The sequence below is a fragment of the Ixodes scapularis genome, unplaced genomic scaffold (genome assembly GCF_016920785.2).
Source record: "Ixodes scapularis isolate PalLabHiFi unplaced genomic scaffold, ASM1692078v2 PGA_scaffold6__148_contigs__length_123643588, whole genome shotgun sequence".
Taxonomy (NCBI): Eukaryota; Metazoa; Arthropoda; class Arachnida; order Ixodida; family Ixodidae; genus Ixodes; species Ixodes scapularis.
In genome coordinates this window covers 77,979,847-77,993,786 of record NW_024609881.1, presented here as the reverse complement: position 1 = coordinate 77,993,786, position 13,940 = coordinate 77,979,847, and the positions used below count along the sequence as shown (strand labels likewise).

Below are 13,940 nucleotides of genomic sequence, written 5' to 3'. Positions count from 1 at the left end.
GAATTTGCAGAAAATCACTTGTAACTTTTGATTGAGATAATGGTTAGTTCTGAAACTTTGGCATCCAGTTCAGACCGCTAGCGCTACAGTTGAGTGGACGATGAGCGTTCCGAGATGCATAGTTGATTTGTGCAGTGAAAAAAAAAAAAGGCTGTAAATTTTTTGGGGTGACACACCGTAGAACTTAGATACTCTTACTACAGACTTTGCTGGGGGTGATGACTGAAGTCTGTTCTAACCAGTGAGACTGATGAAATGTGAATGGATATTAGAAAAGACCTGGTTTATATAATCTCCTGAACTTTGAAAGGTAGCAATATTTTTATGGAGCTGTACCGACGATCGTCATCGCCTTGCGTTTTGGATTGTACTAGGTTCGCGAGGCGCCGATCATGACGACAGCAGTTCGCAAAATGGATGCCACTGCGTTGCAGCATAGGGACAACCAATACCGAGGGTCGGAGAAGGGTCTTCGTGGAGGAGCTGTATGTTTTACACCATCAATATAATGCAACATGGTTCTATTGGATATTAACCCCCAAATAGGGTAGCAAGATTGGCCAGAGTTAAACAAAAAATCGTTAACTTTTTATTTTAAATTGTCCTCTGAATGTTTCTCTAGTTTGTTGCTTTTGTCGGTTTTGCATGTAAACAAAAAATCAAGAACTTTTTATTTTAAATTGTCCTCTGAATGTTTTTGTAGTTTCTCGCTTTTGTCGTGTTTGCTTGTCAATATCTCAACAACCCATTAATTAAAAAATATATATATATTTTAATGTGAATTGACGTTTATTTATAAGTAGCATATTGTGTCAAAATATTACGCTTGTGGCACAGTTGTTTTCTAAGATACAGGCCTGCAATTTTGGGGGGAAAACGATCAACCAGCCGAAATTTGTTTTGTTTTTTATAATTTTTATAAAAATATAATAATAGCAAGACTTCTATCATATTGTTAAGTATTTATAGATTGCATTTGAAAATTATGAAACTCGCTCAGAAAGTATACTTTCTGTTATTTATCGCCAAAGTTGACCACTCTGGCTGCGTACGTAAACGTAATTTTCCACCTCTTCGTAATTTACGATTTTTTGCATCCGATAATTTTCTTTTGTGGGTGAAAATAGTTATGATTTTGTTTATCTTTGGCATCGGGAAATAATACATAAAATCATGAAGCAAGCTAAAAAGGTTGACCGGCCACCCTATGTTCGACCAGACCCTATCTGAAATCACGCCCAGCAGAATCTGTAATGAACGAAGTTGGTTCAGTGGCATAGATGGGATGAGCAATCACACTTGACAAATGGGTATGACAACTGAATGTCTGCTGTTACCAGATCTGGTGCAACGAGATTTTACTACTAGGTATCACCACTTAGACGTCTCCCCTTCAGCGACTTTACCGTTATGCCATGGGGTAGCTTCTCCCCCGGGGAAAAACCGAGCCATCGGAGGCATGCACTCGGCATCGAGAAGGGGAGACAATTGGATTGGGCAATCCACTAGAGCTTGAAAGGCATCCACCCGCGCTTCGAAATCTCACCGAGTCTAGGGAACTGCTTCGCAGCTTCTTTAATTGTTAGGGCCAGTGATGCGCACGAGATGCTGCCACTTCTTCGAATGTCGCCACTCGAAGAAGGCGAGGCCTCTCGGTCCGGTGAGGCGGATGTAGAAAGGGAGAGCTAGTGAGAAAATGGGACTGGGTTGTCATCTGTCCCAGCAACCTTTCACACATAAATAATATTCTAAATGCATTTTGCCGAAGTGCACTAGCGGTGTGCATTTGTACGGTCATTGATCTAGATCTTTAAAATGAAATGCCAGGCTATGACTGGGAGTTTTGTTGGTTTCTCGAAAGTCTGTACTCTCTTCGGTGATCAGTGACGCTCGCCGCAGGGAAGGGTGGCTGGAGTGCCCGTCGGCCGAGTTTTCAAACTTGGGACATTGGAGGACTGGAGTACTAATGGGCCAAAGCCTGAAGATTGTTTCGCGGTCCCTCCGAAAATGCAAACGGTGCTTCGTTTCACGTACGCAGGTTCGCAGGATGCGGCGATGCAGTCCCCACCCCCCGGGGGACGGGCACGGCAGCCCCGTCGCCGGCAGCGCTCGCGGCACGACTCGACGGCGAGCGAGGGCAGTGGCTCGGAGACTCCGACCTCGCATCCCAAGAGCGGCGCCAACGACAAGGCAGATTTTGACCTGAGTCGGGTCAAGCGGGAGCCCCAATCACCCTCATCAAAGGTGGGACTCTGGGCCAGGGTTGCCGGGGTTTTGAGACTGCTACTGCGGTGCCTCAAACGCATCTTCTGGTGTGCTTCCCACTCTATGCGGAGAGCAAGTCATCTGTTTCTTGTGCAAGAGTTGCGGTGACGTCAGAACGATGCCAAGCTCTGATTGGCTTTGATTGAAAGGATAGTGCTCAATCAGCTGATCAATTTCGGTGCTCTGACATCATCTGAACCCCCGTGCAAGAAGCAGACGAACTTGCGCTCCGCATGTATTGCCCATGCGTCGAAAGCGGTCTTGGAGTGGCAATGACGTCACACTAAGGAGTTTTAGAATTGCGTATGCAAAAGCTTTGTGTACGCCGTTTCTTGGAAATTGCGCGTGTACGCAAAGGGTCTTTGCATTCCGTCAAGGAGGATCTGTGAATCCCTCGATTTTGGAAAAAAATAATCATAAGCACTTCTTATCAGTTGTGAATGCGAAAGCTTGCACGCCGCTCTTTGCTCTCCTCTTTAACCTGCGGCGTGCAACGCGCTGACCTTGGGCGTGGAACGGTGGAGCCGCTGCCCCTCATATACGCAGTGCCATCAGGTGAGCGATCGTTCAAACTGTCGTGTGCCTTGCGGTGCGAGGAAGGAACAGACAGCAACGTAGTTCGCAGCAGAACGAACCCCTTGGTTGATTCCATGCGCCGTATATATTGCCATGCACCATACAACCGATAAGATGGGGGCAGACGCGATGATCAGTAATAACACAGTCAGGATGACACCACACAAACTGACAGGCAGCGGCCAATGGGAGCCTCGTTGATGCGCGCCAGCCAATGGAGCTGAAGTGTAAAAGCTGCCGTTGGCTAGCTTTGCACGGGTTTCATTAACGGTGCCGTTTTGCATGGTTTCAAAGCTGATGACGTCAGCTCGCTTCATGAGAAGTTAAGGCTTTCGCATTAATACACCTCAAAACATGGAACCGTAGCAATAATGCGCATAGTGCTTGTTCAATTTACCTGCCCTTCCTGCACAGGTGCAGAAAAGTGTGGGGCGGTGTGCTTCCGGTTGTATCTCAATAGGCATACCGGAAGTGCACTGCCGTACACTTTCTGCTCTGGTGCAGGAGGTGCACGTAAATCGAACGAGCCTACCGTACTTCGTTTCACCATAAATTCAGATGCAGCCGACACCACAAGCCTATGGGACCTATCGGACGGCGTCAAAAGTGCACCGTCGTGGTGCTCGTCGTGTTCCTGCATCTGTTCTATCGTTGCCGCACCAATCAGAAATAGGAAAGGCCTAGCGTCTTGCGCTTTTGGTCCTGCTCGATTGGTCCCATAACCTTGTAAAGTCAGCTGTGTCTGGACTTAAGCTGAAACAAAGTATCTTGGCCCATGGGTGTGCATCAATGGGCGACTTAGATTTGCTGAAGGGGTGCTTAAACTGAGAAAACACTTTGCTCTGGGGTAGGGATAGCCAAGGAAACTTAGGAGCTCGGAGTACCCTGGGTTCCTAGAAACCCGGTTTCAGACTACGGGTTCTCAGGCTCGGTTTTTAAGAACCTGGCGAGGGATCTCGGCTCTCCCGAATTTCCTCAGCTGTCCCTGCTTGCTTGTAAAGTGTTCTTTCGGTTCAGTGGCTCTCAAATGGGGGTCTGCGGACCCTTTGGGGGTCCCTGAAGGCCTTCTTGGGTTCCCTGAAGTCTTAGACCTATCAGTCAAGCCGAGCACTTAACCTTTTTTTTTTTTTTTATGATGCTGGCTGGCCATACAAAGCTTAGTAGATGAAGCCATGTGCACTGAGTGAGTAGGGTTGCTTGTTCTCTGTTCCAGGGCTGCAAAGATGGTTGTCATGCACTTAGTTTTCTTCATTTACCCTTTTGTCAATGCAATTGTTGAATACCACCACCTGCCCGCCATCGAACGGGGTCCCCCATCACCTCTGCCGATCAAGAGGGGGTCCTTGAAACATCTGTGGTTGAGGACCGCTGACTTGAGGTTTATTCACATGGTGCATCTTTTTAATGCACAACGGTTTAGCGAAACTGAGGTCTTGCGCAATCGGCTAGTTTGCACGTCAAGTTTGATGTGCGAGAACTGTGACATATTTCGCGGGAATTTCGCAAAACCTTGTCGTCTGCACTGGGGATATCGAGCATTTTGCAGCAAATGATGTGAGGTACGCAGAGTGTGAAAAGATAGTCTGCTTTGTTAATATTGCTCGATAAACTTCGTAAAATTTAGCTCACTGAATATACTAGGCCTACTAGGCCAGGGAAGGCACTTGAACAAGAAAGCAGAGGCAGATGATCTCTAAGCATTTGGGAAATTTTTTTCTCTTCTAAAAGATGAGCTATCTTCAGTCATCGCGTTTATACACGGTGCTTGCACTCGTCCCGACTGTTGAGGAATCTGCACCGCGCCGTCGACCCATACTGCCAACCCGCACTGCGATGTCTGTTTTCTAATTTCGGCTTTGGCTTGGATACGGCATTGGCCAAAAATCGCTCCTCCAAAAGCTCGCTCTGCCTCGAAGATCAGATGTCACGGCGATGTTGAGCGGCCATTGGCAGTGTCTTTGTTTCTTGTTCGGCTGATTGACATGTCTCGGTGAGGTTTCAGCAAAATCTCGCTACAAGAGTGAGGAACACGTGCATTCTTTTTCGAATGCACGCATCTTTTCCCGTCTCGTTCAAACGGTGCACCTGTTTCCCGAAACTTAGTTTCGCGACACTAGACTCGCCAAAAAGATGCTCCGTGTGAATAGATTTTCAGAGGATCTGAGCTATACATTGATGATGCATGACTATGTGCCCTATAGGTACTCCGCAGTATGTGTGATATTCTTTACAAACCCTGTGTAAGCTTCTGCATTGCTTTATTGCATTAGTGACGAGTCCAAAAGAGGTTCTTTGACTGTCGATCTAGAGAGGTGGGCATTCCTCGAGATCAAAAAGTTTGAGGACCGCCTGGTCTAGACATTGATCCCGCTCAAACATCTTTGGACACCGTCTCGCAGAGCAAGGCAGCCAAGGCAGACAAGGGACTCACTTCCCCGGTCAAGCCGTCGAGCAATTCCACCCACTGACGACGGCCCTCACATATCCCAAGAAGGCCGAGGTGACCAGACGCCCCCGGGTGCTTTCATCTGCTTCACTTCTGCTGAGCGATGTGAACTTGAGGCTGAGTGATTGCGAATGTGTGAGGGTGAGACTGAGTGATTATGAATGAGATTGAGTGAGTCAGAGTGAGACTGGGTGATTGTGAGTTAGAGAATGTGAGAGTGTTTGCGAGTGTGGATGTGAGGGAGTGAGTGTGAAAGGGAGGGGAATTGTGAAAGTGAGTGTGAGAGTTATTCTGAGAGTGACCAAGTGAGTGTGAGACAGTGATCATGAGTGAGAGTTAAAAGGGTGAGGCTGAATGATTGTGAGTGAGATTGAGTGGTTGTAACTTGTAAGAGTGTAAGCCTCAGTGAGTGTGAGGCTGAATGTGAGACAGTGATTATTAGAGAGTGTGAGACTGAGGGATTATGAGTGTGAGAGTAAGTGTGAGTGAATTTGAGACAGGGATTGCGATTCTGACAAAAACTAGAGTGAGTGAGTGATTGTGAGTGCGTCAGTGTGAGAGTAAAGGAGGGAGGGGAAAGGTGCGACATTCCAGTCAAACCTAGCAGAAGCAACTGGGGTAGGCAAGAATGAATGTGCGCATTTTCATCGTCTGACTTGCGGGCGAGAGATGATCTGCTCGGGCAAGGTCTCAGTCTGTATCTTCAGCTACACCCTCAGTCAGTATGTTCAGCTGCACCCTCAGTTATGAAGTTAAGCTTGGTGAATCTCTTCAACGTCCCGCTAAGGTACAACACACTGTGTGGGATCGTTCAGCCTCGTATTACACCCGATTCGATCAAGCCACGCTCCAGTTGTTCCCGAGGAAGTCACGCAACACAGCAAGTTCAATCAAACAGTTTATCAACTCGCATTCTGTCGCCCTCAGTCCCGTTCTCCTCCGAGTGCTGCAGCAGCTTGTCGGCTCTCTCAATGAGGACTCTTCTACCAAGGACTCTAACCGGAGACCTTCAAATCAAGACTCTCCTAACCCCTCGCCTGCCACCTCCTTATATAACCACCCGACCCCTTTGTCTGCCACCTCCTCACGCTCCAATCGAGTGCCACGGCACCTCTCTGGCTAGAAGTCTCCGCTCGGTACTGTAACGGGAACCTCAACAGATGTTCGCCGGCAAGCGAGCGAGGCACGCCGACCTACATGGCGGGGTTCATAGGGTCCCAGACTGGCGGGAAATGCCTGCTTCAGCACTGAAGACTATGATGGAGTCAAGAGGTGTTCACACCGGCGGGGAATGTGGGCTTTAGCACCGGGCACGTTGAGGCCAAGGCGATTGTGGCTCCACAACCTTAAGTATGAAGCCTTTATAAGAAAGAGGTTAGAAGCTGTAAACTCTTTGGTTTGGAGCCTTTTTTCCTCAAACCTTGTCACTAACTGAAGTCACATGGAGTCATCTTGTGCTGTAGTCATTCTTGTAACTGGCATGTTCAAACAGATCTGTGATGGCTGAGAGTGTGGAAGAGAACATTGTCTGTGTTGGTGGCTGCACTGTTTACTGTTAAGGCCCGTTAATACTTGCAATCGAGTAGGACCAGATGAGACAAGACCGGTTTTAGGCCTCTTGTAACGGCTTAGGATTTGCTCTGCAGCAGTGCATCCAGTCCTATGCCGTTGCAAGAGGCTTAAAGACCAGTCTTGTCTCAGCTGGTCCTACTGGGTTGCAAGTGCGTGAATGGGCCTTTAACCTCTACGTTTAGCCAGGTTGTTCACAAAAGTAGCTTAAGTTCATGAAATCGAAAAGTGAATGTTGAAAATTTGAAGGCTGACATAGGGTTGTAAGTGTATGTTGTTCTCTTTATATGAGTTCTCTCACCGTGACTGGCATGTTTTGGCTCTGCAGATGAGTCAATATGAGGGGTGTTTTATCTAAACTAATTTCATTATTAATTTTCAAACTCGTTTGTGAAAATAAAAGTAATTCCTGAAGTATAAATTTATGGGACTGTCATTTCAGTGGCATAGTCGCATCGAAACGTGGGTGCCAGTGAAGAAGAAAAACAGTGTTTTTCACACAGCAAAACTTAATTGCATATCGCCGAAAGCTCGGACGCCACTTGAATGTAGCGCCGGCAATTGGGATGAGATGTCAATACTATTTCAAAATGCAGTGTTATCTGATTTAGAAATTTTAAGTGATTCTTTAAAGATTTCGGTGAGAAAATGTCATTCCTTTTTTACAACAGAGGCTATTCAACTTCATGTATTCGTGGACTCCATTTGCCACTTTTTCTCATTAAAAATTTAGCATTAAGCACTTCCAAATTTTTATAATAATAATGATAGCTTTTCGTCACCATGTAAGTATGGTGGGAGTCAGGCACGTAGCCAGGATTTTGTTTTGGGGCAGGGGGGCCGCCGCTGCCCATGACAAAATGCTGTATGAGGGAGAAGGGGGAGAGGAGGCTTCAGCAAAATGGAAGATTTCGGGGGGGGGGGGGGGGGGGCGGGGGCCATGGGCCACCCCCCTGGCTACGTGCCTAGTGGGAGCTAAAGAAACCAAAGCTGTCCAAGCACCTTGACTGTTCTTCGGCCCCCATCAAGTGCAGAGGAATGTAGAGAAGAAATAAAAAAGAACACAAGAAATGATGCACAAATATAAGTTGCAAAGCACAACACACCCTCTATAAGAACAGCAAAAGACCACCACCAACAACAAAACGATAGCAGTGACATTTGCCTACATTATAAGTACTTGGAAGTTGAACGCAAGATAGGTAGAATTCATCAAAATTATTTTTAGCATATCAGTAGCGCAGAATTACATCTGAAAAGTTGTGTTTGCATGCTTTCATACACTGTGAAGCTCGTACCTGCAAATGTGTAGGTATATCAAAGTTAAGAAGGTGATAGCTATTTAATTGATATTGATTAAGGAATAATGGAGGCACTATTTTGTGGAGTCCAGTTGAGTTGTATAAACTATCCAGTTCTCTTTACGTCTTGTAGAGTAACTAAAGCTTTTTACTTGCAATTGGGCCGGATTACATATGTTATTTATATTTCTTTGTGTTTCTGATTTATTGTGGACACTCAAACAATGTCCATGTCTGTTGTGGGCTCTGACCTCGTGGGAACGATAAAAGAAAACTGAATTGTGTTTCAGACAGCACGTTATAGATGCGCAACATATCCTTTTTTTTTTTTGTACTAGGTGAACATGCTGTAGGTTTGAGAATGCAGTTGACTTGCACCCCAGTTGGCAGTAGTCTAAATGTGAGTAAAATGAGTTAGTTATAAAACAGCAACTTAGTATCCCGAGTCATCACCCACCCCCTTCCGCCTTAAATTCATAAAAAAAAGAGTGGGCCATGTCTCGGTGGGTAAGTCCAAAAAGTCTAGAAAACTTGAAGAAAGACGCCAATTTTTGTGTATGTATCTAGCGGGGCACGCAAAACTCGGAACTATTTTCATTGTTTTATGCAGGAAATGCTCATGAATAACACCGCTATGTTTTCTGCGTTAGTAAAAAAAATGTCAACAAGGAAATAGAAAAGCCAACCAGGCGCAACAAGGGTGCCTTCATGTGTGCTTCGAAGGCTCCCTAGGCGCAACGAGCGAGCGAGCAGACGAAAGTAGCGACGAAGAGCGATGCCGGTGAAGCGAGTAAGCTATCGATCGCGTTGGCAAATTCTTTGGCGTCGGGCCAAGTCGGGCACCTCGTCGATCACAAGAAGCAGGCTGTTGCGCAACTTCCTTTGGTGCATACTAAAGTCATACACGCGTACGTCCGTCAGCGCGGGTTGAGGCGGCGTTGCTGCGTGGCGTGGACGGCACCACGAACACTGAGCTCAAAATGGAACGCTATACAATGCATAAGATGCATAAATTTTATGCAGAAAATGCACAAACAAAGGGAGGTCTTTCCCTCCTTCGTTTTACTTTGTCACAGACGTCCTCCAACTGTAAGGTCCGTGGCCGCGTCATTCGGGTAGGATGAATGTTCGGGATCGCAAAGTCCTCGTTGGGGCATTCGTACAAGTAAGCGATCACTCATTCTTTTTTTTTTTTTTTTTAATTAATATTTGTTTAAAAAGATGGGTGGGCGATGACTTGGGATAGTACGGTAATTTGTGTGGAAATAAGGTATCTAGTAATGCAACCAATATGACCAGTTCCAAACTTTGCCGTCTTGTCTCAACAGGTGGCACTACATTGGGGTGAAGTCTGAGAAATTCAGCAGTACATCACTTACAGGGTTTATGGAATGAACCTTAACCCTGTTTAATAAGCCAGAAAAATTGGCGCCTGCACGGAGAAGACTCAGACTTCCATTGAATGTGCATTTAGGTGGTACATTTTATCTGGTGAAATTTCAAGACATAGCTCGCTTCCTGTGAGAAATTAGACCAACAAACTTGCCAGGGTCAGTGGCGCATGTGCTCGCAGACGACCGAGTTAGCGATGGCTGTAACCTCTGGCGCCACCTTCGGTAGTTGTGGCGAGCAGTGAGCACGTCCGCAATTGACCCCGGTGAGCTTGTTGGCCTCATTTTAGCTTTGTTTTTCCATCAAGTAAAATGCACCACTTAAATTTACATTCAATGAATGCTTTAGCTTGTATGTGCAGGTGCAGTTTCTTCCGGTTTGTTTCACAGTACTAAGACCTATTTTAGACATCATATATTTTTGCAGTGCAAAAAACATGGTTCACTTTTGTCACGACACAAAGATTGTTTTATATATTGGTCGACTGGCAGTTTTTTTAGACCTGCTATTTTTGTTTTAGGTTCAGCATTCATCTTCAGTTCTAATGAAGTGGAAGCTGTTGCAGGTAATGTCTGATTTCACTTTTGCTTCGTATCATATTGACATTGACGTGTCTGGTACCAATTTTTTTATTCATATCCAGATTAAGCATAAAGAATGTTTTTGATGTGTTGTTGCAGGAATCGGTCCACAGTCGGCAGCAGAAGGGGAAATCAAAATATATTTCCGTTACATCCCAACCTCTCTTTTTTATTTTTTGTGGAGATTTGATAAAGGCATTGATGTTTAATGTGGTCGTTGTCAAAATGATTGCCCCATTGCAATATAATGTGCATACATAAGCCTCAGTGTATGCAAACAATTGACCCAGTAAGTGATTATGTCACAACATGGCGTCTGGGTCCAAACAAACCGTTGCTAGGGGCGTTGCTATGGGCTAAAGCATGGAGACTCCACATGAGGCTAGATTTTTGCTTACAAGTAAGTAAATAATTTTTTGTAAGCAACCCAACTTCTTGATATCTAATATGAAGATGTTCTTGTCGTCTCAGTGTCATACAGTAAATATGAAAGCCATTTCTGAAGTATTACACTCCGCTTTGCTTTGGTAGCAGACGACACAATAGATTTGCTGGCCTCTGTTGCAGTGGGCGTCTTCATTGAATTGCGTCGGTAGACAAGCGACAAAAACAAGTGCATTGCCGTGGCCGTAGAGGCCTCCGCAATGTGCGCTTCTTTTTCTGTGAAGAACCCAGCTTAGTTCAGAGGGGTGAAAATGCCGTAAAATCAAATTACGTCGTGCAGATCATTTACGACGACGACCTGAAGTGCTTTACCGGCGTAGTGCAGGCCAGTATGAGAAACAAATCGTACGCCGTCAAGGTAATGCATTTATTATTATTATTATTATTATTATTATTATTGAGGTTGTCAGGTTATTAAAGAATTCCATGTCTCGCGATTTTTCAGTAACCATTGCAGCGATGGTTACAACCAGGTACGACGCACCCTCACGTAGCCCGAGTCCACAAACAAAATTTGGGATCTCGACCGATTGTCTGAAGTGCTTTTCTCATGGGTCCAATGTAATGTTTTAGCAGACGATCATCTTGATCGACGCCCGGACTTTCGATAAATCATATTTTGCATCGCACCCCACTATGAATTCTTTTAAGTTACTGAAAATCATTATATTTAGAACAAATGCAATATCAGAATATCGTCCTTATTCACACGATTCAAACGACGGCGCCGGCTTGGCCTGCCGGCGTGTGGCAGACTGCATACTACTTGCATTCGTCGTCTGCTACAGGCACCTTGAGGACCGGAAGTTGCTGTCGTAAATATTTCAGAAACAAGCGATTACTGACACACTTCTGTTGAAACATATATGACATTCAAGCTTTCTATATCTGTGATTTTTAGAAGTTTAAATCCTACTCCTGATTTTTGAACAGTCAGGTTTTGGTAGCAAAACCTAGCCACATGTATTTGTCCATAACAACGACCCTAGCAACGGTTTGTTTGGACCCATGACGTCACACTTACGGAGTCAATTTATACCACAGCTTGTAGATGGCGCCACACGTGTGAGGACTAGCAAGCTTTTGTTTCGGTATGGTTTAGATTTTTAGTTGCAAGCCCCTTCGGCGGACGGGATCGTAAGCTCGTAAAAAGCTATAAAACACGGCTACCACCTTTGTAATTACCCATAAAACTGACACGCAAAATCGGGGTCGCATAAATTACTTATAAGCGAGGATCACGTCAAGCGGGAAGCATTAAAAGGCTCTAAACTTCTGAAGGAATGACCGCGATCAATCATCAAAGCAAACAGCGGCATCGTTCGGTCGGTTTCGGTTTTGCACTCGCGTAACGTCTTCAACGGCGTGTATTTATCCGCAGAGAGTCACTCTGCCCGACGCCGAAGTCCATTATGCCCGCGATGCCCGCGACTCCCGAACGCGCTCAAGCAGACGGATCATCCGCGCGCCGTGATTGGCCAACATCTCGCCGTGACGTCAACTCGTTTCGTCTGCTTTGGGAGAGCGCGGAGAGCAACCACCTGCGTGCCCGTAACAACCGGTGTGCGTGTGAAGCTTTTTGGTCGCTGTTCGCAAAGGAAGCGCTTTTTGGGTTGTGGTCCGCGTTGGCCGTGCGACGAGTGAATGTGGGCTCGGAGTCGTGTCTAAGCCTAACAGTGCCGACCTCGTCGAAACCACAAAAATCGCCGTCGATGTTGGCGGCGTGCCGACGCTGCGGCAACGAGTCGGCATGGATCACCGGGATAAGTTTCACCGTGCTGCTCGCGACGGATACCTGGATCTTCTCCGAGAAGCGACGCGCAAGGATTGTAACACGCCGGACGAAGATGGCATGACTCCGACCATTTGGACGGCGTACTACGGTCATTTGGATGCGCTTCGGCTGCTCGTCGGACGCGGGTCAGTTCAATATCTTCCTTTCGTCGTAGAAGAGCTGCCGGATCTTTTGAGCGGCCAGCTTGAAATGTCTCCGGTGGGGTTGTTGACATGGTTTGACATGTCAAATACCCACGCCCTTTTGGGGGAACAAACTTTGACCGGTATGCGCGGTGTTTGTTTGGGGCCGTCGGCGCATCCGTTGAGCTACGAGAGTTTTACTAATTGTAATTGCTGAAAGAAGGAAAAAAAGTTTGTTGTTCGATGAAAGTTTTTGTTCCTATGGTAACAGGAACGATTTGACAACAAAGTTGTCTGTCTCTCCTGTTTGGGCAGACGAGTGGTTTGTTGAGTGTTGTCATAGTGAGGCGGATGTTATGCCGGGTGGTGTTTATCTCAAATTTGTTTCGGTTGTGTTGTATATTTAAAGTGACATTTTCTAGCTGCGCTTTGTGTAGCCCTTTACAACAGCTACGAATACAGACAGCTTTTGAGTATGCAACAGAACCTGCGAAGCTTCTCTCGGAAAGTGTAGGTGTCTCCGTTTCGGAGACGAATTCCATTGTTTGACGGACCGTTATAAACAAACTTCGTTTAAGGAGGCTTTACGTTGAACAGGTCACTTATGCTATTTACTTCGTATTGGACTCGTACCTTCGTTCTTAGGAACTCACTTCCCTGTATATAAGCGTTTTTTTTTGTTTTGTTTTTGGCACGTTTGTAGGGTGTACTGACTCCTTGGAGGAGTGCGTGCCACTGGGTATCCTCGGAAAATGTTCACGGTCCAGTTCGACCATTCGCGCGACTGACCGCGAACCCGCGTGCTCGTCCGCTTGAGCGAAAAACGCAAAAAACAGACTACACACACAAAAGAAAAGTGTTTAATTTTTTTTAGACTTTTGCTGCCTTATTCACCAACAAAAGATCCCTTTGTAGAGTCGAAATCGTGCTGAGGTAGCGCTCAAAAAGCGATTGACAAGGCCCGCTAAGCTTTTGCTGACTTCGCGGCATCCTGCGTTCGTCTGCTTTTTATTTCTAAACTTCGTCACTTCAAATGGCTTTTTTTTTTTTTTTTCTCTTTTTTCTAGTTTTAATTTAATTTGGGCAACCTCATCTTCCCTCTCTGATCCTTCTAATTTAATTTACTTCCTTTATGAGCTCGAAATATCCGCGGTAGTTGCCGAATGAATCGCAGACGACGAGTTATTCGTCTGCATAAGGTTATCGTCTGCTTTGCAATCGGAGATTCTTGCATTTTGTCTAGGTTTCGTTTTTGACGCTTCCACAATTACAATATTTATAGTCTAGGTATTACTAATATTACTGTTATTACTAATATTATAGTCATCACAGTTCGGCAACTCCGCGCAAACTTGTGGGCATCCGCGTAGACGCAGTTTCGATGGCAACTAGTCCCACTGCGCTTGCGCGATGCCCACCACTACAACATCACGTCACATTTGTGTCTTT

The 13,940-nt window shown here is 45.8% G+C and overlaps 2 protein-coding genes across 3 annotated transcripts in view; both read left to right on the top strand.

Moving 5' to 3' along the window:
• LOC8029369 (DNA-directed RNA polymerase III subunit RPC5) overlaps nt 1–10,339 on the top strand; it is a 45,781-nt gene extending 35,442 nt beyond the window's left edge. Inside the window, exons 15-18 of one of the 2 annotated variants that reach the window (XM_029979022.4) lie at nt 2,039–2,244; nt 5,241–5,341; nt 10,070–10,114; nt 10,230–10,339. In XM_029979022.4, coding sequence (XP_029834882.3) covers nt 2,039–2,244; nt 5,241–5,309 — 275 coding nt within the window. In that variant the 3' untranslated portion in view covers nt 5,310–5,341; nt 10,070–10,114; nt 10,230–10,339. Of the gene's footprint in view, nt 1–2,038; nt 2,245–5,240; nt 5,360–10,069; nt 10,115–10,229 lie in introns of both variants that reach the window. The other variant, XM_042294689.1, reaches the window with a different exon arrangement.
• A 1,739-nt stretch (nt 10,340–12,078) lies between these two features.
• The window catches only part of LOC8029370 (Usher syndrome type-1G protein homolog), an 86,928-nt gene continuing 85,066 nt past the window's right edge, over nt 12,079–13,940 (top strand). The window contains exon 1 of the mRNA XM_029979024.4: nt 12,079–12,494. Coding sequence (XP_029834884.3) covers nt 12,325–12,494 — 170 coding nt within the window. The 5' untranslated portion in view covers nt 12,079–12,324. The remainder of the gene's footprint in view (nt 12,495–13,940) is intronic.